This window comes from Cucurbita pepo, chromosome 17 (genome assembly GCF_057944985.1).
Source record: "Cucurbita pepo subsp. pepo isolate OVF chromosome 17, ASM5794498v1, whole genome shotgun sequence".
NCBI lineage: Eukaryota > Viridiplantae > Streptophyta > Magnoliopsida > Cucurbitales > Cucurbitaceae > Cucurbita > Cucurbita pepo.
The window spans coordinates 12,166,501-12,190,467 of record NC_141814.1 but is presented as its reverse complement, the minus strand read 5'-3'; the positions used below and the strand labels follow the sequence as shown (position 1 = coordinate 12,190,467).

The window sequence follows — 23,967 nt, the reverse complement described above, 5'->3', positions numbered from 1 at the left end:
TAATTCACAATTTCGTAACTGAATGGATTGAGCATCAATATTTTCAACTTGTTGATCAACTTACAAAACCGTTGTCGTCTAAGATATTTTTGTGATTTCGATACAAACTTCCCAACTTCACGTCCATTGTCTGTGTGCATATGCAATTGCTACCTATTTTGAGCCTTTCCTAAAATGAATTCTACATGTGAGATGTGAGATCCCTTAGTTGGAGAAGCAATTGCTACCTATTTTGAGCCTTTCCTAAAATGAATCTTACATGTGAGATGTGAGATCCCTTCGTTGGAGAAGGGAACGCAATATTCCTTACAAGGGTGTGAAAATCTCTCCCAAGTAGATGTATTTTACAATCGCGAGGCTGACGGCGATACGTAACGGGCTAAAGCAGAAAATATCTTCTAGCGGTGGGCTTGGACTGTTACATGAGGGGCATGTGGCTTCAATATGTTATATCGAAGACTCTTTCTCAAGCAGATATGAGACATCTGGTATACAATGGGAGATCGGCTCTAAGAGTAAGTTATATTGTTTTATATCTTGTCCTTTCCACCCTCCCGAGTTGCATATTTGGGTCACGATCAGATCAACCAACGACTCGTAAATCATCACATCCTACGATTATAATCTATTGTGCGAGAACATCTTGGACTGCAAAACACACAAACTACATCCAAATCAATTTCTCAGCCTCAAAGCATAAAGGACATTCATAAGATTTATAAAACAATAAAAGGCAAACAGATTGAATACAAGAACCATGCCTTACTGATTCTGGATTTATATCTATTCATGGTGAGTGAGATGGGAGTGTTCTATCCAAGTCATGGTATCAGGGACAGACCACAGGCTCAACACCAAAAATGAGGCTCTAAGTAATGGTTAGAACAGCAAAGAATTAGGAAAATGATATATAAGCAGCAAGAACAATATGTATTGAGGCATGATCCAAGAACATACCAGCTCAAAGAAGATTTTAACAATGGAACGACCCAGTCTGGTTCTACAGGGAATGGCCATGGTATGCATAGGATTCCTGGCAAGAAGCCTCTAAGCTTCGTGATAGACCGTGCTCGGATTTGCCTACACATGCTTGCGAACCCATCAGTATACATGTCTACCTCATTGAATAAGAATCTCGAATCTAACATGGAAACTAATATTAACGTTATGAGCAAAAGCCTATGTTGCAGAGGTTGAGAAAGGGTATGATGGCAGTTTGCAACAGCACGTCCAAACGGCCTGCAACATCTACAATCCTCCCGGTGATGCTAGCAAGTTGCAGCTGCAAAAGAGTAGGATTCAGTGAATTCGGAATCTAAGAGAGTAAAGAGAGGATAAGATTACAACCATGGGCAAAGAGGAAGGGACAGATGAAAGAAGAAGCGAGCAAACATTGTACATGTGAGATTCCACATTGGTTGGAGAGGGGAACGGAACATTCTTTATAAGGGTATGGAAACCTCTTTCTAACATATGCGTTTTAAAACCTTGAGGGGAAGTACGGAAGGAAAAGCCCAAATAGGACAATATTTGCTAGTGGTGGGCTTGGGCCGTTACAAATGGTATCAGAGCCAGACACCGGGTGATGTGCCAGCGAGGAGGTTGAGCCCAGAAGAGGGGGTGGAGACACGAGGCGGTGTGCCAGCAAGGATGCTGGGCATCGAAGAGGAGTGGATTGGGGGGCCCACATGGATTGGAGAGGGGAACGAGTGCTAGCGAGAACGTTTGGCCATGGAGGGGAGTGGATTGTGAGATCCCACATTGATCGGAGAGGGGAACGAAACATTTTTTATCAGGGTGTGGAAACCTCTCCCTAGTAGACGCGTTCTATGGATGAGAATTTAAATGCAAATAGTACGAGAAAAATGAATTCATACAAAGAACATACCTGGATAGGCAAAACCCTTAAAAAAAACCAAGTTTCTTTAGTCCAGAAGCTGTGATATCCGGAGCAAGCTTCCTTTGTATCAAATACAATAAACCGACTCCATAATAGATACCACGGCGAAGCCACATTACCAAAAATCATTACATGAGCAAGCACCACTCTTAAAATGGTGGAACCTATGAACATCACGAATAACTATTTCCCGATCGGTGATACTCGATAAAAGCTTCATGACATCATGGCAATCTCCACAAATACGTAGATTTTTTAAGATACGAATTTTTTTCGTTGCGCTGGTATTTATAAGAGCAAAAGCAAGGGCCAATCTTTCACTGTGATATCGAAGGTATTCCCTTTTTTCAGTTTCTTCAACATTATGAAGCACGTATTCAGTTTTGGGCACATATCCTACGGCAGTAAGTTCTTTATCAAGCTCCTCTAGCTTTAGATGTATTTCCTGAATTTGTGGATGTGAACAATCATGAGACACGAACGTGTGAGCTTGACCGTTAGCCTCGACCCAGCTACACCCTGGCTCCTTTTTAACTCCTTTACTAGACATCAAAGTTCGAACTCTTTTGACATCGTCCCACTTTCCTTTGGTCGCAAAAATATTCGAGAGTAATATGTAATTAGTCTCCTTCTCCGGTTGAAGGTCAATGAGTTTGTTTCCAGCTTTCTCACCCAAAGCCAAATTGCCATGCATTTTACAAGCTCCAAGGACAGTCTCCCATATCAGTGCATGCTGTGATAGTTGCATTTTTTTAATGAAATCTTCGAGCTCGTCGAATTTTCCCACACGGCCTAGAATATCAACCATACAAGCACAGTGGTTCACGGTCGGAGAAATACCAAAATCTCTATACATAGAGTTGAAATGTTTTTTGCCCTCTTCGACTAAGCCTTGGTGACTGCATGCAGAAAGAATGCCTATGAAGGTGACCTCGTCGGGCGATATGCCTTCGTCTAACATCATCTGAAACGCCTCGAGAGCTTTATTTCCTTGCCCGTTTTGTGAATATCCACATATAATGGTGTTCCATGCGACTGTATCTCGACAAATCAAAGCTTTGAATAACGTCTCAGCCTCCTCCATGCAACCACATTTTGCGTACATGTCGACAAGGGCACTACCAACAAACATATCACTTAAGTGTCCACTCTTAAAAGCCATGGAATGTAGTTGTTGTCCACCTTCTAGAGAAGCGAGAGACGAGCAACCACTCAAACAGCCAGCAAGCGTGAACTCATTCGGCTTCACACCTTCCTGTTGCATCTGCCTGAAATAACTAAGAGCATTTTCCCCCTGGTTCGTCTGTGCATGACTCGTAATGATAACTGTCCAAGTAAAAAGATCTCTAGAACTTAACCTGTTGAAAGCTACATCAGCATCTTCCATGCACATACACTTGGCGTACATGTCAATCAGAGCTGTTTGAACAAAATCGTTATCATCCAGATCATTTTTAATTATATGGGTATGTACTTGCCTCCCAAAGTGCACATCTAAAAGACAAGAACACGATCTTAAAATACCGATAAAAGTATACATGTTTGGTATAAAACCGTCCTCTAACAGGTGACCAAAGATAGTAAGTGAACGATCGTACATTCCAGAGTCATGAAATCCAGATAAATATGTATTCCACGAAACCAAATCTCGTTCGATCATCGATTCAAACAACCTTGCACCCTCATTCACACATCCACTTTTCATGTACATTGTGACTAATGCATTGTTGATTGAAATATCAGTTTCAAATCCATATTTCCAAACACAAGCATGAATGCTTCGGCCATATCGATAGTCTTCCATATTTGTAGCGGCACTTACGAGGCTGCAAATAGTATAATGGTTTGGTCTAGTACTACTCGATCTCATTAAGTGGAATAACTTAATTGATTCGTCGCTTTGTCCTTGCTGATCAAGGCATGTAATCATGGCACTCCAAACAACTATATCAGGCTTTTTAATCTTTTTGAAAACTTCTAATGCATCAATTGCCATCCCACACTTCGAGTACGTATCGACCAAACCACAACCTAAGAATTCATCGCCTTCATACCCATATTTGATAATCAGGGAATGGATTACCTGCCCCTGTCGTAAATTTTTTGAGTTTGCACAACCCTTTAGTACCGTAGTTAACGTGAACTTGCTAGACTTCACATCTGATTCCATCATACAACAAAATAACTTCAAGACTCCAACCCCATCGCCCGCTTGAGCGTAACCATTGAGTAGCACATTCCATGTCACTTCATTTTGCTCAGGCATACCAAAGAACGTTCTAGACGCAAGTTCCATCTCTCCACATTTAGAATAAAGGTCAACAAGTGCAGATCCAACAAACAAATCTAGTAATAATCCAAGTTTAAAAGCTTGAGCATGCATCTGTTTTCCAAGATCTAAGGCCATACACAAAGAACATGCTTTTAATCCAGTAGCTAGAGTGAACTCATTGGGCATGATTCCTTCATTTTGCATCTCCTGAAATAAATAAATACTATCATTAACAAATCCTTCCGCTACAAGGCCTTGAATTAACGCCGTCCAAGAAACAACATCACGATCAGGCATTTTAGCTAGCACTAACCGAGCATATGTAGAGTACCTACACTTCGCATATACATTCACCAACGAAACCCACAAATGGGAATCTGGATTAATCACATCCTTGATGACAAGCCCATGGATCGCTTTTGCAGCACCTACAGATCGATTCGATGCACATTCATGCAACACCCATGAATAATATTTCAACTTCTCCTTGCTACTCAAGCATACTCGATTTTCCATAACATCTTCTGTCTTTTGGTGTTCCAAGCTATATCTATGTGGGACATTCTGTACTCTATTCTTAAATTTATGCCCAAATTGATCTTTTGACATTGAAATTCCAATAGAAACAGAAGGGTACCTGGGCTTTGGTGGTATTTTGAAACTACTCCATCGAATCGGAAAAAAGGAAGACCTAGTAGTAATTTGAAACTTGTTTGGGCATTGAGAGGAACTATGTAACCAACTAGATATCAACAGATTTTGGAACCCAAGAGGAGTAGCATGAATTCTCATCGCAATGAAGTTCTGTTCCATCAATTCAGACCAAAAGCATTATTCCTACAGTAAAACTATATTCAGTAATACATCAAATTAAAGAAGAACAAAAACATTTGGAACTAATTTCATTTTAGGGTTCTATCATAAAGAACACCTTTCACCTTGTATAAACAGACTTCAGGGAAGAATTAGAAGATTACCTTCTCTGTTATAACTCCAGAAACCAAATAAGGGGAAGTGACATCTAAACCAGAGTTGTTCCAGAACAGAGAAACCAGATGCAGCCACTTCCACCTCGATACCTCCACGAGAGTTCAACAACTCTTTGGGAGATTTTTTCTCTACAATGAAGAAATTGTTAAGTTGTAAAAGTGATAAACAATGAAGATTTAACCAAATAAATGGAAGGGATGACAGATTGAAGCTAGAAATTGCGAGAATCAGTAGAACACAATCAAAGAAATTAATATTTTAAAACATTAAGCTTACCAGGCGATGAAAGCTTGAGAAGTGAAGGTGGAAAGGTGGTATTAACTATTAATTTGAAAGTTTAATAATAAAAATAAAATTTTAAGGTAATTAAAGAACATGTTCTTAAGATTATGGTTTTAATCACTGAGCCTAAGAAATTCTCACCCAGACGAAACTCCGAATGGAAGCGAGAGAGATGAACGGAGCAGTCGCCAGCGTATGAGAGAGAGGAGGAGGTAGCTCGTAAGGACGGCGGCGGTCCGCGGGAAGAAAACTGGAGGCGGGCGGCGGAAGAAGTTTAATTCGTGGGCGCGGGAGGCTATGAACTCCAGTATTTTGGAAACCTCAAACGTGCTTGCTAAGTATTAAAGTGGGCCTGTTAAACAGCCCATTAATGGAATTTGGGCCCAAATAGCCCAACCCACCTTTTTGTTTTGGTGAACACAAAATTTTATTATTTTAATTTTATAGACAAAAAAAAAAAAAAAAAAAAAAAAAAAAAAAAAAACTACTTGGGCCTCTGGATTCCACTTGATTGGGCTATGGGCCGTGTGAAATCAGTCCAACGATCGAGTCGATTATTTAATAGATCTATGAAATTCATCCATGTGTTCATCCTTCCCGTACTGATGATGAGCTTTATGCATGTTTCTTTAGTCTTTGCTTGTTTTTGTTTATCGTTGAAACGTGCAAAGTTGCACGAGTCAAATAGACCGTCTTGATTACTCCATATGGCATAGCTGATACGTGATATCCGATTAGATATGACAAAATTCCAAACAAAACCCGAAAGAGGAAATAATTTCGAGAAACGAAAAATGTAAAAGGAATAATAAAATAAAATGAAATAAAATAAGAAATATTATTAATTGAAGAAATTGAATGGCACATGATATGTTGAAGTGAGATAGAGGAGTTGGAGCTTTCATTCACATGGCATAGCCAGATGTGATATGAGCTGTGTTCGTTTGTGTGTGTGGGGTTTTATTTATATATATATTAATAATTTCTCGTGATTTCAGCTTTGATTGTACGTATTTACAAACGCTAATATCTATCCAGGTATGAGATATCTGTTACACGATGCGAAACCCAAGCTCACCACTAGCAGATATTGTCAGTTTTCACTTGTTACATATCGTCGTCAGCCATACGATTTTAAAACGCGTCTACTGGGGAGAGACTTTCACACCCTTATAAGAAATGCTTTGTTCCCCACTTCAACCCATGTGGGATCTTTAGACACACCGTGGTGTGCCAGCGAGAACGCTGGCCCCAAGACGGTAGATTGTGAGATCCCACATCGGTTGGAGAGGGGAACGAAACATTTCTCATAAGGGTGTGGAAGCCTCTCCCTAATAGACGTGTTTTAAAATCGTCAGGCTAATAACAATACGTAACGGGTGAAAGCTGACAATATCTGCTAGTGATAGGCTTGAACTATATCTATGTTCTTCCAATCCTCTCGAATTGGGTTCTCGAGTGTCTAGGATCGGTTCAGAAATGTTTTACGATTTGTAAGTTCGATTTATTTGGACGGTATTTGTTTTGTTATAATAGCAACAATAATAGTAAAAGATTATTTATTATTGAAAAAGAGAGTGTTGCTTGAATTGGAAGAAAATGGGGATGTTCATGAATGTGAATGATGGAAAAACTTTCTTGAATTTCAAGTGTGTTCATAACTTTATGAGAGATGTTGTTAAAAGATTCAACAATTCCCAAAATTAATTTTTTATTCTTTTTTTTTTCTTCATAATTTTTTTTAAAAAATGATCACGGAGTGAGTTAAGCCAATTCATTCTTGTATTGACTACGGTCGAGCCGCGTATGCTCGAGCCTCTAGCCCCGGTTCAAGAAGAAAGTTTTAAAAAACGGGAGTAGAGAGATTTTGTAAGCAAGATTTGAGACATTAAAATTGGTGTTATATGTGATGCAAGCAAGAAGACAACAACAACGGCGTACAGCATATAACTATCGAGTAGGGAGAAGTGGTATCAGAGCCAAGTTCGGCTCCTAGAGAGGTATTACGCAAAAATCTACGAACCAAATTTTTAAATTATAAATTTAGTATTTGAAAGTTTCAGTTTCTATCTAAATAGATCACTGAATTTTTCGATTTTGTGATGAATAGGTCACTAATTTATTTGATATTTTATTAAAAAATTCGTAAATTTATAAAATACAAAATTAAAAATTCAATTAATTTTCTTTAAAAAAAAATTTAATATGTGAAGAATTTACTCGTCCTGAAGTTGAAAATTAAACATAAAATGTTTAATTTTTAAGTTTATGACCAAGTACGTTTAAAGAATTATTACATTGTTGTCCCTCAAAACATAGGTCGCTCAGTATTTGATTCGATTTCAAAATTTAATGTTCATCAATTATGGTCGGAAATATGTCTCCTCCGTGTTTCGAGTAGCCATATGTTTTGAAATGAAACACAAGATTTGTTTTCTTGTGTTTTAGCCATGAAATCGTGACTCGAGCAATCAATCCAGCCAAATCCAGCCAAATCCAACCTTATTTATTATGTTATATTAATAAATAAAATCTCATAAAGTTCAGATGTCAAATATTTACAAGTCACAATACATTACTAGCATCGGTTACAAACATTAAATATTCTTAATTTTTTTAAAAAAGTAGGGTTAGATTGTAACCCTATTTTCGGGTTAGTTCAATTGATCCAACTAAAAAAATATCAACACGTAAATTGAACTGGACTTTCGATATTTTAAAAATCTAACTAACTCAATCCAAAATTTTAATGAATCACGTCTAGTCGCATTGATACGTGACCAAGTTCTATCATACAACGGCATTTAATGAGGCAAGCTAATTAGGTGGAGTCGCCCCCACTAATGGCTTAGACTTGGCTCATTCAAGGACCACCCGACATAAAAATAAATAAATAAATAATAATAATAATAATAATATATAAATGGACAAAAAGTCAATTATGTTTTTTTTTTTTTGAACCATAGCAATCACTATCTAATGGCATATTATTAAAAGTTCAAAGGGTGGGAAAATGATTTTTTTTTATTTTAAATATTCTAAATTATTTATTTTCCAAAATAAAAATAATAAGTAAAAAAAATATATGGTATATTATTTAGGTCGGGTGGAAAAGAATGTAGGGGGAAATTTTCAAGAGCAGTCTACCTGTAATGCACTCGAAATAGATACATTTGACTGATGCTTAATTACAAAAATACCATCGAACCATGCACACAATATCAAGAACCACGACCATCTGTAATTATATGTGTTAGGTTATGGAGCCTGTTGATAGTAAAGCTATACTAAAGTGGTAAATGGCGTGAATTGTCATAAATAGTAAATAAGTATATGTATATTAAAAGGTATATTGACAGATAATTATATATAGTAGATGGTTATATCTGATAAAGCTATATATAGTAAACTAAATCATGTAGTACTGGCTATATTCTCTGCATTGTCTACAACTGTACAAATTTGTAGTCATCAATACAAATCCTTTAGTCAATATTCTGCTGCATTTTCTCTATCATGTTCTTTGTGTTTATCTAGATCAAGTGTGTGCATTGTTGTGCGATCCTAATAATATGATATTAGCCGACAAACTCTCTACCAATAATTCTCAACGTACAATTTTGTTTAAATTATTGGATAATAAAATTTCAGATTTAATTATAAATATGTTTGGGTAATAGATAAATATTTTTTTTTTATTCGTTCGTCTATTCTTCGTTTAATCGAAGATTTCTAATCGTCCCAATGAAGAAAATATTGGAATTATTTGTATATATGGAAAGAAATAGTAATTTATGAGTTGTTGGGCACGCTTTGAAGCAGTGATTTTGAAGGTTTGAAATTTCATGTGTTAATGTCAGTAAAAGAATGCCCATAATCATTCCATTAATTATTCTCTTAATCCCCAAAAATAATAATAATTAATAAATAAATAATAAATTCATTCCATTTGCCTTTCACTTCGTATAAATCTGTGTTTTACCCCCAAATTCCAAATTTCATACTCTCTCTCTCTCTCTCATGGCGGAAACCCCAAATCAGATTGTCTTCATCAATTTCAGTTGATTTCATCTCCGATTTGATCACGAAGTGTGTGTGCATTTTGAATAATCGAAGGATTTTTTGATATTATGAAGGATTTTCCTTCTTGTTTCGGCGAAAATGGCGTCCAAATTGCGGATTCTTCGTCTTCTTCTTCTTCGTCGTCTTCGAGTATCAGTAAAGCTGCTCAAAACCTAGTCACATGCGTCTACCAGTGCAAGTTACGCGGCCGATTGAGCTTCATCGTTCTAACATGGACCAAGCATTTGATGGGACAAGGTCTCTCGCTTCAAATCGAAAACTCTGCTAATCAATGCCTCTGTAAGGTAGAAATTAAGCCGTGGCTGTTCTCCAAAAAGAGAGGATCGAAGATCGTCGAGGTTGATTTCAATAAAATGGAGATATACTGGGATTTAACAAACGCTAAATTCGGCTGCGGACCGGAGCCGGAGGAAGGATTCTTCGTTGCTGTGGTGTTCGATCGAGAGCTCGTATTTCTCGTCGGTGATTTACCGACGGAAGCTTCGAAGAAGATCACCGGCGTCTCCACTACCACGGCCACGGCGGCGGTGTTTGTGGCGAGGAGAGAGCACGTGTTTGGGAAGAAATCGTACTACGCGAAGGCTCAATTCAGCGAGAAAGGAGAAACGCACAATCTGTGGATCGAATGCGATACTAGTGGAGGATTGAAGGAACCGAGTTTGGTGATTCGAATCGACAGCAAGACGGCGATGCAGATCAAGAGGCTGAAATGGAAATTCAGAGGTAATCATACAATTGTGGTGGACGGAATTCCGGTGCAGGTGATGTGGGATGTTCATAATTGGCTCTTTGGAAGCTCCGCCATGAGTAGTGCTGTGTTCATGTTTCAAACGCATAAGAGCAGTGGAAGCCATAGCCAATCCAGTTTTGATTCTTCTTCTTCTTCTACTACTTCTTCTTCTTACTGTCAACAGAGTAAAGATTCGAAGTTGCAGGGTTTGGATTTCTCCTTGATGTTATATGCTTGGAGGAACGAATGAATGGAGAAAATAGTTTTTTTTTTTCTTTTTTAAAATTCATGGAGAATCAAAATCACTATTAAATTAAGAAAACTAAACAAAGCGTTTATTTTTTCTTAAAGATTCGAACCAACCTCAATTACTATTGACTTGTGCTTAATTTAGCTTTAATTTTTCTTTCTTTTGGAGTTCAAAAGGTATTTTATTTTATTTTATTTATTTTTCCACACATGATATAGAAATCTACCTTGGCCTTTGTTCTCATTTGTCTATCAATTGCACAACATCCTAAACTACATTCCACTTTTTCTTTTTTCTTGTTAGATCAAATAAATTCTATTCTAATATAGAAAATGAGTGTGATACACAACTGAAAGGGATAGATTTCGAGCGAGCGGGCTGCTTTACTTCTCCGGAGAAAGATGCGCTGGTTAGACAGACCAAAAGATGTAAAGAACGCAGAGCGTGAAGTGCAAGAACAATCACTCATTCTTAAGACATAAAAAAACGAGCAAAAAAGGGAGAGAAGCTCTGCGTTCTTAATTTTCCTGTAGTTGGATTCTCCAAAGTACACTCGTTAAGCTAGAGTGATATATTACCATTGACCTCCCTACAAAGAGAGAGCTCGATGAGGGTAGACCTTCATCGTCAATTGGAGGGCTATAATTCACCATTTGTTAATGTGTGTGGAAGTCTCCAAAGAAAGAGCGAAAAAAAACTCTGAACGTCTAGATTTGTTGTAAATCAACTCATCGGAGCCATACCCTACTAATCTAGGGGCACCCGTGCTCTACCAAAACCCGAACCGAGGAGACATCAAGAATCATTTTTTCTTATCAGGCTCACCTAAAAGTTCAAACAAACTTAAAGACCACATGCTAAAGCATCTACATAATTGTGATACATAAAATGTGCTTTACCATTCCCAGTTTGTAATTTTCTCTAAAAAAGCACAAACGATGCCAAAGAAGAGAATTGCTATGTCTGATGTTGAGCTAAGAATTATTGAAAACTATTTTACTATCTCTAGTGAAAACTCATTCCATTTCCTCACCAAATATAATCAGATTCCCAGTTCCACATTTAAGAATACAATTACTCTATGTTAAGGGATCAATTGTCACAGGAAAAAAGATAACGACACTCCGTACCTGCGTTCATATATACAACTGCCAGAGAAATCGATTCACGATGCCTGGTTGCACCGTATCCGTAGAAAACATTATTCAGAAATCATTGCAGATTGTACAGCTTCTCCTCAGGTCTTGTTTCCTTAACTTGCCTGTGGTTAACGATGTAAAGATGTCGAACGATCAGCGTGTCATGAATCTTGAACCCACACCCTCACTGATCTATCCCCATCAAGTCCTGCAGATGCAATCTTGTTCTCAGTTGGGTGACAGGATACAGAAATGACAACATCAGTGTGGCCTTCAAGTTTCTGAATCATGGTTTTCTGCTGTAGATCCCATATGTACACACATTTATCCTCCGATCCACTGACGATGTATTTTCCATTCGTGACAGAAAACGTGGACACGATGCAATGGACTCTATTCACGTGTCCCGTATATATCTTCAAAAACTTCCCAGCTGAGTAGTTCCATAGCTTCTGCAACCCCAAATACAAAATATAAGTTAAAAGAAGTGTGCATCACAAAAGCTATAAATTAATTGTGTCAACTACCGGTATAAAGCTGGCTGCACTTAATCATATGAATACAAAATCACAATTGCTACTTCTCTCCAACAAAATTCCGTAGTTTTTGATTACCAAGTTGGAAAGGACTAAATTTGATCTAGCCAACACTAAATACTAAGTAGGTGAACTTAGTTGGTTGTTAGTCACCAAAACTAAATACTCGAGCTTGTTCTTCTTATACTTGAGAAAAAGCCAATCCTTCAGACATTGTCATACTCGAGCAAGTTACTCGAGGTTGTTCTTCTATTCATTCATTTTATCTCAATGAAGGCTGACTTTCTCGTAAAAAAACCAGACAAGTTGGAGCTACATACTGCACATAGTTCATAGACTTGTAGCACAAATTAAGAAGACAAGAACTGGAAATCTTCAAATTGACTATAGACGATTACGCTAAATTTTGTGGAGTTGACAGATCTATATATTCCAAAAATTGCCCATAAATTTTAATGTTCTTATATCCTGCAGAATATAATAAGCAGTTCGGAATAATTTCAGAATCTTAATAATTCAGGATTTTCAAATGTCCTGAAGCTCAATATCCTATGCTTTTAATCGACTGGAATGTAATCAAGGATACAACGGGATTAATCATTCCGAACTTTGTCTGTGCTAAGTTAAAACCCCTGATCCTGGAATATCACCATATGACTCAACTGGTTTAAGAAACCACACCACAATACATATTTAATCAATCCTCATCTAAATTTCGTTAAGTAGAAAATTTAAGAAATCAATCTTCATCTAAATTTCGTTAAGTATAAAATTAAAGAAATCAATCTTCATCTAATTTCACTAAGAAGTTAGAAACATTAAGAAGACTGATAGTGCACCATTGCTAGAAACTTAAACAGCCCAAAAAGGTTCCTCCTTCGGTATTCAAATAAGGGTTTCCTGCAAATGCCTTCAGTTTTCTTCTCCTGGATTATCGGATCATGCCAAAGGGGTGGGCAGGCATTAGGAAATGAAATATCTTGAATAATTTGGTGGGTGATTTGGGGCTTAAGCTAGTTTCAGAGTAGGACAGTTGTTTTGAAGGAGCAAAGTAAAAGGAAAAATAGGTAAACGAGAAGACCGTGCAAGCATGAATTGATAGCACATTCTTATTCTAGATGGAAAAAACAGTAGGGACGTTTATGATCCAGAAAATCCCTCACATTTGTTGGAAATCACGAACCTTCACAATAGTATGGTATTGTCCACTTTGAGCATAAGCTCTAACGGTTTCCCCAAAAGACCTCGTACCAATGGAGATAGTAATCCTTCCTTATAAACTCATGATCTTCCTCCTAAAGACCTCGTACCAGCAGATAGTGTTCCTTAATTAGAAACCCACGATCTTCCTCCTAATTAGCCAACATGGTACTTATACCCTCAACAAGATTAGCTCGCAGTTTCCTCTTTCCTTACAAAATTCCATTCTGAAAATAGCATTGCGATATTTCCAGCAATCTCAATGGTTTCAATAATCAACAGCCAACCAGCATCATATCATCAAGAAATCAATTTCAAAACTCAAAAAACTAAAAGCCAATAAGCAAAAGACCTCAGTCTGAAAACTTACAAGGGTATCATTGAGAGTAGCAACAAGTATAAACTTGCCATTGGGCGAGAACTTAGCAAACGATACAGCAGGGACCTTATCATCAATTAGAGTCTTCAAGCACGTCCCATTAGAAGCGTCCCAAATCTTACAGGAACCATCATGACTACCAGAAACAATAAGCGAACCATCACGATTAAAATGAACAGAAGTAACAGGCATAGAGTGAGCCCTTATAACATGAAGGCACTTGCCCGTCTTCACCTCCCAAATCCGAATGGTCTCATCAAAAGAACCCGAAACAATGAAATTAGATTGAGGATTGAAATTGACGCAGAATACAAAATCGGAATGACCTCGTAGGGTTTTGACGCACTCGCCGGTGGAAGAACGGGCGTCCCAAATGCGGAGAGTGCGATCGTCGGAGGCGGAACAAATGTAATGGGAATCGGAAGACCAGGCGAGATCAGAGATGCCTTCGGAGTGGCCAACGAGGCGGTGGCGAAGGGTGAGGGAGGAAGAGGACCAGATGATTAGGGTTTTGTCGAGAGAGGCGGAAGCTAAGAGAGTTCCATCGTTGGAGAATTTGACACAGGAGACGGCGCGTGTGTGTGCCGTCAAGGTTTTCAGATGCCGGTAGGGTTTGTACGGTTGCTGTTGATTTCCGCCGCCGCTTGCCATAGAAGATAGTCGGCGAGCAAGTTGCTGCAAAATTTCGGCACTGTAAGTCTAATTTTTAACCTCTGACCCTCCCCCTTCTATTTATACTTTTTATAATGATAAATATATATATTTATTTATTTATTTATGAATTTGTGAGTTATTTTTCTTTTTGATTTACTTTCTAGACCAATGTTTTTAAAAACTAAAATAATTTTTTTAAATTAAAAAATAGTTTTAAATTGAATTAAAATTCAAATTAACTTTTAAACCAAATAAAATTTATTGTAAATAAATCAGTTTCTCGAAGGGATTATTTTAACCAATAATTTTTAAATACATACTTTAATAAAAAAAGTTTTTTTTTTTATAATTATTTAAACAGATATTTTAACCTTTAATTTCTTACTACATGCTTTAATCAATACAAACTTTTTTTTTACAATTATTTAAACTAAATTTAGTATTTTTTTTTAGTTCAATTTTGTTATTTACTTTTTATTAATGTTTTCAAAAACCAAGATAGTTTCGAAAACAAAAAAAATATATAGTTTTTTTTTTAATAATATTTAGCAAAAAAAAAAAAAAAAAAAAAAAAAATCAAAGATGAAAATTATAGTAAAATTATTAAAATATGATATTTGAAAAATATATTTTAATAATTAGTTATAGAGTATATCTTAGATATCGGTAATAAGTTAATATTTTTTTCTTTATTTTATATATTTTTTTAGAGTGGTTAGTAGTATATTTTTTCTTTATTTTATATATTTTTTAGAGTGGTTAGTAGTATATTTTATCCTATAATTTAATTTTCAGCACATTTTATTTGATTCCTAGTATATTTTATCTTATTTATAAGTTTAGTTAATTATATATCCAGGGTTAGTTTGTATCTATATTAAAGTTTATTTTGTATCTACTTTATTGAAGATCATATCCAAATTTTATTTCTATTTCTATTCTTAATGGTGAGAAAAAGTAATAACAAACCTAATTTTGCGATTTATAGAGATTGATTTCAAGCATGGTTTTATATTCCAAACGGTTTTCGAATCCTCAAAAAAATGTATTGATATCTTGTTATTTATTTTTATAAACACATATATAAGATCGATAGCTTAATGCTTAAAAAAAAAAAAAAAAAAAATCAGTCATAAAAATACTCAAATTTAATCAAGCATGTAAAAGATTCACACTCCCGCTACAAAATAACATTAAAATTCATTCATGAACACAACTCAATAGTTAAAAATCTTAAGCACACGATTAACCGTGTAATTACACCACTCGTCCACATTTAGAGAGGTTAAAAGATAATAAACTTAACGATTAAAACCGCTCTCTTTCATTGCAAGTGAGAAGTTAAAATCACAAGAATGCTCCATATAGAGAGAGAGAGAGATTTAAGTAATTAATCAACTAAGAAGAAATTCCCTATTTTCAGTCATAATTGGGCGAAATGAAGGTGCCAATCAAGAAAGGGAAAAGAGAGGAAAAAGGCAATACCAGCCAGCAACCATCTTACCAAGATTTGCTTAAACCAAAGGATACAAGGAGAGCAATAACTGCACTCATCAGACAATGGCTATAATTTGAATTGCTGATTCATACAAAATGCTATTCAATTAGACGAGTAACTTCCAACTCCTATTGAGTTGGATCAGAATACAAATGCGCTACAAAAGCAGGTATGACAAAATTTACATTCATGGCAGATTAACATCATCAGGATCTAGAGCTCTGTATGAAACGACGATAATGATGCGAATGATCATCTACGATATAATAACGAGGGAAGGGGATAGGGGGTACTAAATCTCCACTCTTCTCTACTCTTATTTTTGTATTTCCTCTTCTAAAGAAAGGGTTGTAAGGAAGGATGCTACCTGGATATAGCTTTTGGTTGTATCTCAGTAATTAAATGGGGATGTCAAGTCAACCACCAGGCTACTGGTCCAATCTTCGGTAAATCGAAGCATCAAGTCACTCATGCCGGCACCCAATGCCTACCACATATTGTAATGCGTCGAAGCATCCTCCCTACAAGGAAAACCACCACTGATGCTAAGTATCTTTAGCGAACATTTCAAGAAAAGAAGGTTAGATGATAAACTTGAAAAAGATTCAAATATTTCCTGTGACTTTTATGATTTCGTGTAGACACAAATGTTAATACCGTTGCCTAATAATATATCTTAACATTTTCCCATTCATATTTCTAATATATATATATCTATCTATATATATATATATATATATATATACATATATATATGTTGAGTTTTGGGTTGGAAACATAGGTTCCTATCCCTTCTCTATCATTCCTTTCTCTTCTACTTTGTGTGTGCACGTGGGCGTGCACCTATGTGTTTTTGTTTGTTTGCATGTGGCATCAATTTCACAGCTGAATAATATTCCAATTACAATTGAGAATGAGTGTTAGTCACCCATCTGTGGCTTGCTTTTGCAAATTCCAACAGGTAATGATAAAATGGCTGGTAGTTTTCCTTGCTTTTATGGTGAAGAGGAAAGCAGACAAAGTTCAAAAGTTTGTAAGCAGTTCAGTATCACTTTGACTAATATGTTCACTGCGACCCAATCGCAAACTAGACTTTTGGATGCATTTTGGAAAAATATAATCCTACTATACTTATATTCAAGTGTGTGTCTGTGTATTTGGGTGGAAGAGAGAGTGTCTTTACCGAATTCATTTGGTTGCTTGCTGCAACTACCAGCTCTTGCTTAAAACTTCTCCTCCTACAGGATAAGAAAATCCACCTCATCTGAGCTCTCCTCATATATTACATAGCTGGCCTCTCGACCATCCTCATTGCCGCTACCTTGATCGCTGTTATAGCTGCCTTCTGAAGAGCTCATAAACATTGAATCAGATGTGTGATCGCTCAGCTGTGATGGCAGACTAACATCACTGTTTATTTCACTTTCCAGCATCTGCTCAATTTCAAAGTAACTGCAAAGAGATCCCAATGCAAAACAAAAAAGGAAAATACACGGTTAGAAATGCTTTAAGGATGTCAACCACAAATTCCTGTAGGAGAGACCATAGGAGCAAAAATATTATAAGAAGATTATGAAAAAAGAAATGTTGATTCATATTAACATGGGAAGAGGAAAATTACAACGATTTCTTACGCATTTATAGGGTTTCGTTCTCTCAAATACTATTTCCTTCCATAGTCTGCTATACTTTTATATGTATCAGTAAGACCTAGCTGCTCAAATCATTAATTTCATCTCTATGAAACCCAGAAGCCTGTCCAAAACTATTCTGAAATCTAGAAACTCTTTTCTTGGTGGGAGAATTTTGTTTCGGCCAAGCTTAAGTCTTCTTATTTGTGTTCTTTGTTTGATAATAATGCTTTTAACGATATATGTTCTTTGGCTTGAATTCATTTTCTCTTGTCAGTTTCATTTTCTGGTTTCTTTCTTCCCGAATGGGGGATTGTATCCTGAACAATTTTTGTTTCCTTTCTTTGAAATTGAAAAGTCTGTTCTTTGTTTAAAATATAAAAACAAAAAAGTTGGTAAATAGTAGAAACTCATCTCTCTACCAAAACGTTAACAAAATCTGCCTGAACCCAATTCCACTGACTCTATATACATCCTACCCAGTGATTACCTTCCTTCTGATGGAAAATCAGCCAGCAAGCATACATCAGGCCTTTCCTTCATTACTTGCTCAATTGGAATGATCCTGTCCATTAAAATAGTCAATAAAAATTAGTTGATGGAATCTCAAAGTTCTGTAGATACTTAGACCTACTTTTTCTTAATTAAGAGGATGAAGATAAATAATTAGTTAAACAAACAACCAAAAAGAGGTATGAAAGTTAAACTTTCTGGGAATATCCAAGCAAATATTGAGCATTATAGTAAGATTTTTTCAATGAAATATCACCTTGAATTGTAGCATCTCTCGTACCAATCACCCTCAGATGCCAACCCTTCCCTATTGGATATATCCTGTTTCACAAATATCGTAATTATTCAATTAAATATCATTCTGAACCTTACTGGATACTCAGAAGAAAATAATTGTCAATTTCCATCTACTCACTAGATGTCGAAGAAACTTGAAATCTCCAGCAAGTAAGGATGTCATGAAACGAGCAACTTCCACCTGCATATGAAAAAATCAAAGGCTTACAGCAATGTTCGAGAAATGAGGTATCAAAATAATAAATGATCATAACCTCTTTGAGATGCATACAATCTCTTAAAATCAAGACCTCCAATAAATTACCACCACTGTTGCCAAGGTTCCTGAGTAAACATAGACGGTCCTTTTAGTTATCCAAAGCATCAAAACATTATTATGGTATATCAATAGGAATAACAAAGAAAACAACCAAAGAGAACAGTTACCCAAGAAAGCTTCCGGTAATTGAGTAAGACGTTGAAAAGTCAACATATTTCAGCTTTCGAAGTCCCTGGACAAAATTTTCAAAGAAATAAGTTTATTGAGATTAAAATCTCCATGAAATTACACAATACAAGAGTATTTGAGTCAACCACCACCAACAATGGCCAAAGAGATCATGAAAAAACCAATCTACACGAGCAAATCAGCCATTCCAACTACCTATTGGGATTTTGAAGGAAGTGCTGTTTTCTTGAATTAGTTTCCATAGGCCAAGCTTTGTGAGGAACAGGGGTCCTCTGGTCCATGTTTAACTAAGGAAATTTGAGCTAGAGTTCCTAAGAAGGTGAAAGTTTTCCTTTTGTCTTTGCTCAATATCAGCTAGGCACCTAAGGTAGAGTTCAAACTTCAAAGAAGGTTTCCCCATTGTGCACTCTACCCTGACTGGAGCATTCTTAGTCAAAACAATTCAGATGATCAAAACCATATTTTTGTTTTCAAATTCCATTTCCTATAAAAATATTTTTTAAAAAAGGTCTAGTTTTTTAACGATCTTCTTACAATTGCCTTTAATTTATTAAAAAAAAAATAAAAAAAAATCTTCTCCAATTCTTTGATTGAAGACTCGGGACCATTTTTATAATGTAATCATCAAACAATGCAGAATCAAGTATTAAAAAGCAATAATCTAATCATAAGACTAACATGAAAGAAAAGAGTTCAATCATTTCAAACCCTCATGGCCCCCTAATACTGTACTAGTACGATCCAAAAGCATTGACACAAATACACACAACAGATTGGACACAACATAAAACATGTAAAACCTTATCTTTGTTCCTTCCATTTTTCAAGAAAGAAAGAATTCTCATCGATATAGTGAAAAGGATTAAATAAATGAGGAGAAATAAAAGATCTGAACAAGATATTTCTAACATTTTTAAAGATCTAAACATGAAAATTTTTATTCTTAGATGAGTATTCATTTTTAATTGAAAGTAAAGGATAATGTCTTTCTCTCACCATTCAAGGTGTTTTTCTCTTTCACAGCCCCCAAACTAGAACATTCGTCCAAGTAAGAAAACGAAAAAATAGAATGTCTAGTTGAAGAATCCACCAACAATAGAACATAAGTCCAAGTATGATATGTATCCAATAAGTGGGTACAAGCAAGCAAAAATACTATAAGTCATTGTCAGGACTCAGAACTACAAGTAAATTGCAAAGCAAATATCCGAGGAAAAAAAAACTAGTAGGTAAATGAAGAGTAAAATAGCTTATTTAGAATATTCAAGTGTTTTTTCTTAAAAAAAAAAAAATAATGTTAGACATGGTGTACCTCAAAGACAATGTCCTAAAATTTAGAATAATCAGGCATAGAATAGTTAAGTTCTTAGATATTGTTGAAATATAAGAATCTAAAATCAGCAAGAGAAATGATTGTGTATGCGTGCATCACAAAGTTCCTTGTAACTGCAGAGAATACCTTAACAAGTTTGCCAACTTTATCATCATGGAGTTTAAATCCTCTAAGAGCTAAAGACACTAAACGAGGACAGCTGTGGACTAGATCAGCACATGTCGGTGATTTCAAGCTGTCATCTCTGCCTGTAATTTCCAAATTAGCGATGAATAAGTAGATGACTAGAAAGACTGAAAAGAGGATATCAAATGAGGAAAATATTAAACCTGTTTTTGAGGATTCAAAGAACAAACGCTCTATTGCTCGGCAGTTTTCAATAACAGACATCAATGTCTGCCTCAACTCCACATGACTGTTCAATGAAGGATGTGGATTATTAACTACGATATATAAACAAAAAGCAGATAATGAATTTAATTTTCAAAGAGAGCATTTCCTTCAAAACCTGTTAACATTTATCATATCCTTAACTGAACATTAGATCTTTTATATAAGAAACAAAACTGAACACTAAATCATAGGAAGGGAAAAAAAATACTATCATCCAGTTAAAAACACCATACACTGAGAGAGGTCAAATGATATTGCTATATTTGTTTATTGAAAAAACAGAAAGAGCTCATCGGGGGGAATTAATAAAGGAGCGATTGATTATTGGAAAATGACAAGAATGAAAATGGTGAATCAGTGATGTCATGAGAAAGGTGAGACGTGTCAGAAAAATGATTGAATAAATCTTAGTTCTGGATTTTCACAAAAGATTGAATCCGAATCACAGTTCACTAGTATCATCATTTTTTTTTTAAAATATCATGCTCCAGTTTAAACTATTAAAATGCCACAAAATCAGTCAACTAAAGAAACTTACAGGCCTACGATTTCCAGATCAAGGAGAGACGGGCAAGCACATAATGCAGCACGAAGTGATTGACTATCCATTCTTTCAATATTGTAAAGATGCAATGTTCTTAAGAGCTTCCTGTAGAATTTAACAGATCAGAAACATAACTCCTATTTCACAATGAGCACATTCTCAACTTAAAAAGTAAGTCCATACCCAGGAGAACTACTGCCCCCTCCCAAAGGGCTTAAGCAGGATCTTGTGAGCACTGATGACTCCTTCCCTTGTCTGGATCTTTTGTCATTCCATGAGAAGCTGGTAACATCTACAGAGTTCCTGAAAACCAAAGGTTGGCAAGATCCAAGGGGTGCCGTTGGGCCAGGAACTATACCAAGCTTAAGAGATCTGAAATTGTTGAGGGGAACAGAATAGCCAAGTTAAACAAAGCGCAGAAAATATAGATTATGCAATCCTAAGTGTTCCTACTAGAGGGTAAAAGGATTTTTTTAATGAAAAAACCAAGTTTTTGTTGAGAAAAAAATGAAAGAATACACTGGCATACCAAAAAAAACCACCAAAAGGGAGCTAAACTACAAAAATAGGCTCCAACAAAGTAAAATAAGACCTAGCAGATAGTTACAAAAAGACCTGGAAGCAAAGGACCAAAGAGAAACGCAAAATATAACATGGGACCAAACTATAAGAACTATCTCAACCTGTAAAGATTTGATTATTTCAATCGCCCCCAAAACCCCCCACAAAATAGCACGAACTCCTGCCTGCCACAAAAACCACCCTTTCCAGCCAAAGGAGTTGATTACAAGGACTGACTGTTCATTGAAGGATGACTGACATTACAAAAGGTAAAAAGAATTACAGATGCAGTTGATGTTCAATGAACTTAATTCATATGCCTTAGCAGGCGTATAGAATACACATGGTTGGTAAATAAAGCAAACTAACATTAAAAGTCGGACCTCAAATGGGATAATTTACCATCTTCCTCAGTCACTAAATTACAAAGATGGTGCGTCAGACAAGATTAGGAAGGAAATATTCATTACCTCAGCTTAGAAAGTAAGCATAATGAGAATTGTCGTTCAGCTGGATTTCACAGCAATACTTGGGTAGTGAATAGTCAAAATGTTTCATGCAAAATTATAACTTATGTTGGCCAAAAGACACACTTCAAAGACCATATCACTAATGAGCTTAATCAAGTATGCATTCTTCAGTTTCAGATCCTCCACGTATATATTACAACATTTAAATTCAGATAATGGAAATTTAATGATGATTTTTTACAGAAAATATCTTACTGAAGGGAGTTTCCAGCTCGGTGAATCATAGTAGAAACCACTGCATTATTAACCCTTGGTGAAACTGTCGTTAAGTCAATGTTGGCATAGCAGGAAGGATCTTTTGCACACTTGTGAAACATTGAACAAGTAGCTATTGCATAGCATAGGCTCTGAGTGTCAAGCATGGAAAAAACCTGGAAAGCAACAGTACATCATCATGCACTCCAGCAAAACCCCTCATTTTTTCCATCAACCGTTATGAATATTAGAACACAACATGGAACCAACCATTAATAACAGTATGATGAATTGAAGAGGTGGAACCTGGTAATGGTGATCTCCATTCTCTAAGTGTAGGAAAGATGAGCATGGACATACCCTAAACTCGAAAGTACGTTCGATGTCTTAACCTAACCACTCGATTACACCCATACAAAGATATATGAACTACCAAATTCATAGTCTCTCTTTGCTATTGCCTATGAATAAAAACAACTAGGACTGGAAAATTCTATTCCCATCCATCGCCAAACTAACATCTCACTCTCGAAACACATTCCTGACAGCGAGCTTGCTCCAAGTTCGAGCAAATTTCCACAGAAACCACTAGAATTTCAGCACATTTTACATTCGACACAACAAAACCACAAACTAAAAAAAAACTTCAAATCCAACATTCAATAACAGTAGCACTCATGTCCAAAATCGAGAAATTAAATGCAATCGCGCCAAACAATTCCCAATCCACAGCACACAACTCAAACCGATTTCAAATGATTCAAAAACCAAACAAGAAGGAAAGACGAACATACTTTGATGGTGAGGTCAGGAGGAAGAGCCCAAACGACGGAGTTATGCTTGGTAGCTCGTTTGCGAGCGGAGCGTTTGCCAGCCTCTAGCAAGAAGGTGCCCATTTTGAGGGCGTGATCAATGAGACGAGTCTGATCCAAGTCAGAGGGCAAGGAGTCGAGGAGCCTCTCGAATGAGAGGTCGATACAGATGGAAGATGAGTCGGAAAGGCCTAAAAAGGCCTCGAGAAGAAGGTCCATCTGAGAGAAGGTCGGTATTCTAGGGTTTTGCGATGGACATGGGCGTTTCGCCATGGATGATGGAGGCGAGGTTTGGACTTGAAAGAGAGCATCCATAGCAGCAGCGGGTGGACACGAGAGAAGGAGAGTGGGAAGAAGGAAGAAGGAGAAGAAGGAATACGGACGAGCCAGTGAGTGCCACGTGTCCGTGTGAGGAGCGAAATTTGAGTAGACAAAGTAGGTGGCACGGAAGCAACATAATACTTTGGTGAGAGTATCAAAGACCGGCTCTGAACTTTATTTTATTTTATTTTAGTATTAAGATTTTTTTTGTTTTGGGGAACAAGAAAAAATAATTAATATTTTAAAAAGAAAATTCTTTAAAAATTAGAACATGACATCACACCCTATTTTTAGTTGTTTCGAAAGTACAAAATAGAGATCTTTATATAATTAGGTATGGCGCCACCACGTAAGCTTTAGTTGTTGAATGTACTTTTAATTTTTTTATTTTTCTTAAATTACTTTTTTTTTTTATTATTATTGATAAAAAAAAATCAAGTATAATTTTAATTATTGATATTTAAAGATTGATATTT

At 36.2% G+C, this 23,967-nt stretch overlaps 4 protein-coding genes across 13 annotated transcripts; 1 reads left to right on the top strand and 3 right to left on the bottom strand.

Moving 5' to 3' along the window:
* LOC111779080 (pentatricopeptide repeat-containing protein At2g03880, mitochondrial) lies at window positions 1-5,741 on the bottom strand. Of its 9 annotated transcripts, none has more exons than XM_087119312.1 (6): window positions 5,586-5,741; window positions 5,150-5,290; window positions 1,889-5,020; window positions 958-1,282; window positions 762-868; window positions 1-648 (listed from the first exon to the last, which is right to left on the bottom strand). In XM_087119312.1, exon 3 carries the CDS (start codon window positions 4,983-4,985, stop codon window positions 2,016-2,018), a length of 2,970 nt encoding a protein of 989 aa, XP_086975438.1. In that variant the 5' UTR covers window positions 4,986-5,020; window positions 5,150-5,290; window positions 5,586-5,741; the 3' UTR covers window positions 1-648; window positions 762-868; window positions 958-1,282; window positions 1,889-2,015. The 9 variants fall into 9 exon arrangements, with proteins under 9 accessions (XP_086975438.1, XP_086975437.1, XP_023514903.2 ...); XM_087119311.1 differs by having other exon boundaries at window positions 1,889-5,009; XM_023659135.2 differs by having other exon boundaries at window positions 1-664; window positions 767-868; window positions 1,889-5,009.
* Window positions 5,742-9,448: 3,707 nt separating this feature from the next.
* On the top strand, window positions 9,449-10,605 carry LOC111778779 (uncharacterized). The gene has a single exon (XM_023658754.2). It carries the CDS (start codon window positions 9,575-9,577, stop codon window positions 10,505-10,507), a length of 933 nt encoding a protein of 310 aa, XP_023514522.2. The 5' UTR covers window positions 9,449-9,574; the 3' UTR covers window positions 10,508-10,605.
* Window positions 10,606-10,925: 320 nt separating this feature from the next.
* On the bottom strand, window positions 10,926-14,474 carry WDR5B (Transducin/WD40 repeat-like superfamily protein). 2 transcript variants are annotated; one of them, XR_015413495.1, is made up of 3 exons: window positions 13,753-14,474; window positions 11,638-12,098; window positions 10,926-11,146 (listed from the first exon to the last, which is right to left on the bottom strand). XR_015413495.1 is itself a non-coding variant. In XM_023658752.2 (2 exons), exons 1-2 carry the CDS (start codon window positions 14,410-14,412, stop codon window positions 11,808-11,810), a joined length of 951 nt encoding a protein of 316 aa, XP_023514520.2. In that variant the 5' UTR covers window positions 14,413-14,474; the 3' UTR covers window positions 11,512-11,807. The 2 variants fall into 2 exon arrangements, 1 of the variants encoding a protein (XP_023514520.2); XM_023658752.2 differs by lacking the exon at window positions 10,926-11,146 and having other exon boundaries at window positions 11,512-12,098.
* A 1,468-nt stretch (window positions 14,475-15,942) lies between these two features.
* On the bottom strand, window positions 15,943-23,541 carry LOC111779081 (F-box protein At4g02760). The gene is made up of 13 exons (XM_023659139.2): window positions 23,153-23,541; window positions 22,359-22,534; window positions 21,256-21,444; window positions 21,067-21,177; window positions 20,465-20,550; window positions 20,262-20,383; window positions 18,781-18,845; window positions 18,609-18,678; window positions 18,473-18,535; window positions 18,314-18,378; window positions 18,035-18,109; window positions 17,097-17,365; window positions 15,943-16,434 (listed from the first exon to the last, which is right to left on the bottom strand). The coding sequence occupies exons 1-12, from the start codon at window positions 23,483-23,485 to the stop codon at window positions 17,152-17,154; spliced, it is 1,569 nt and encodes a 522-aa protein (XP_023514907.2). The 5' UTR covers window positions 23,486-23,541; the 3' UTR covers window positions 15,943-16,434; window positions 17,097-17,151.
* Window positions 23,542-23,967: the final 426 nt, after the last annotated feature.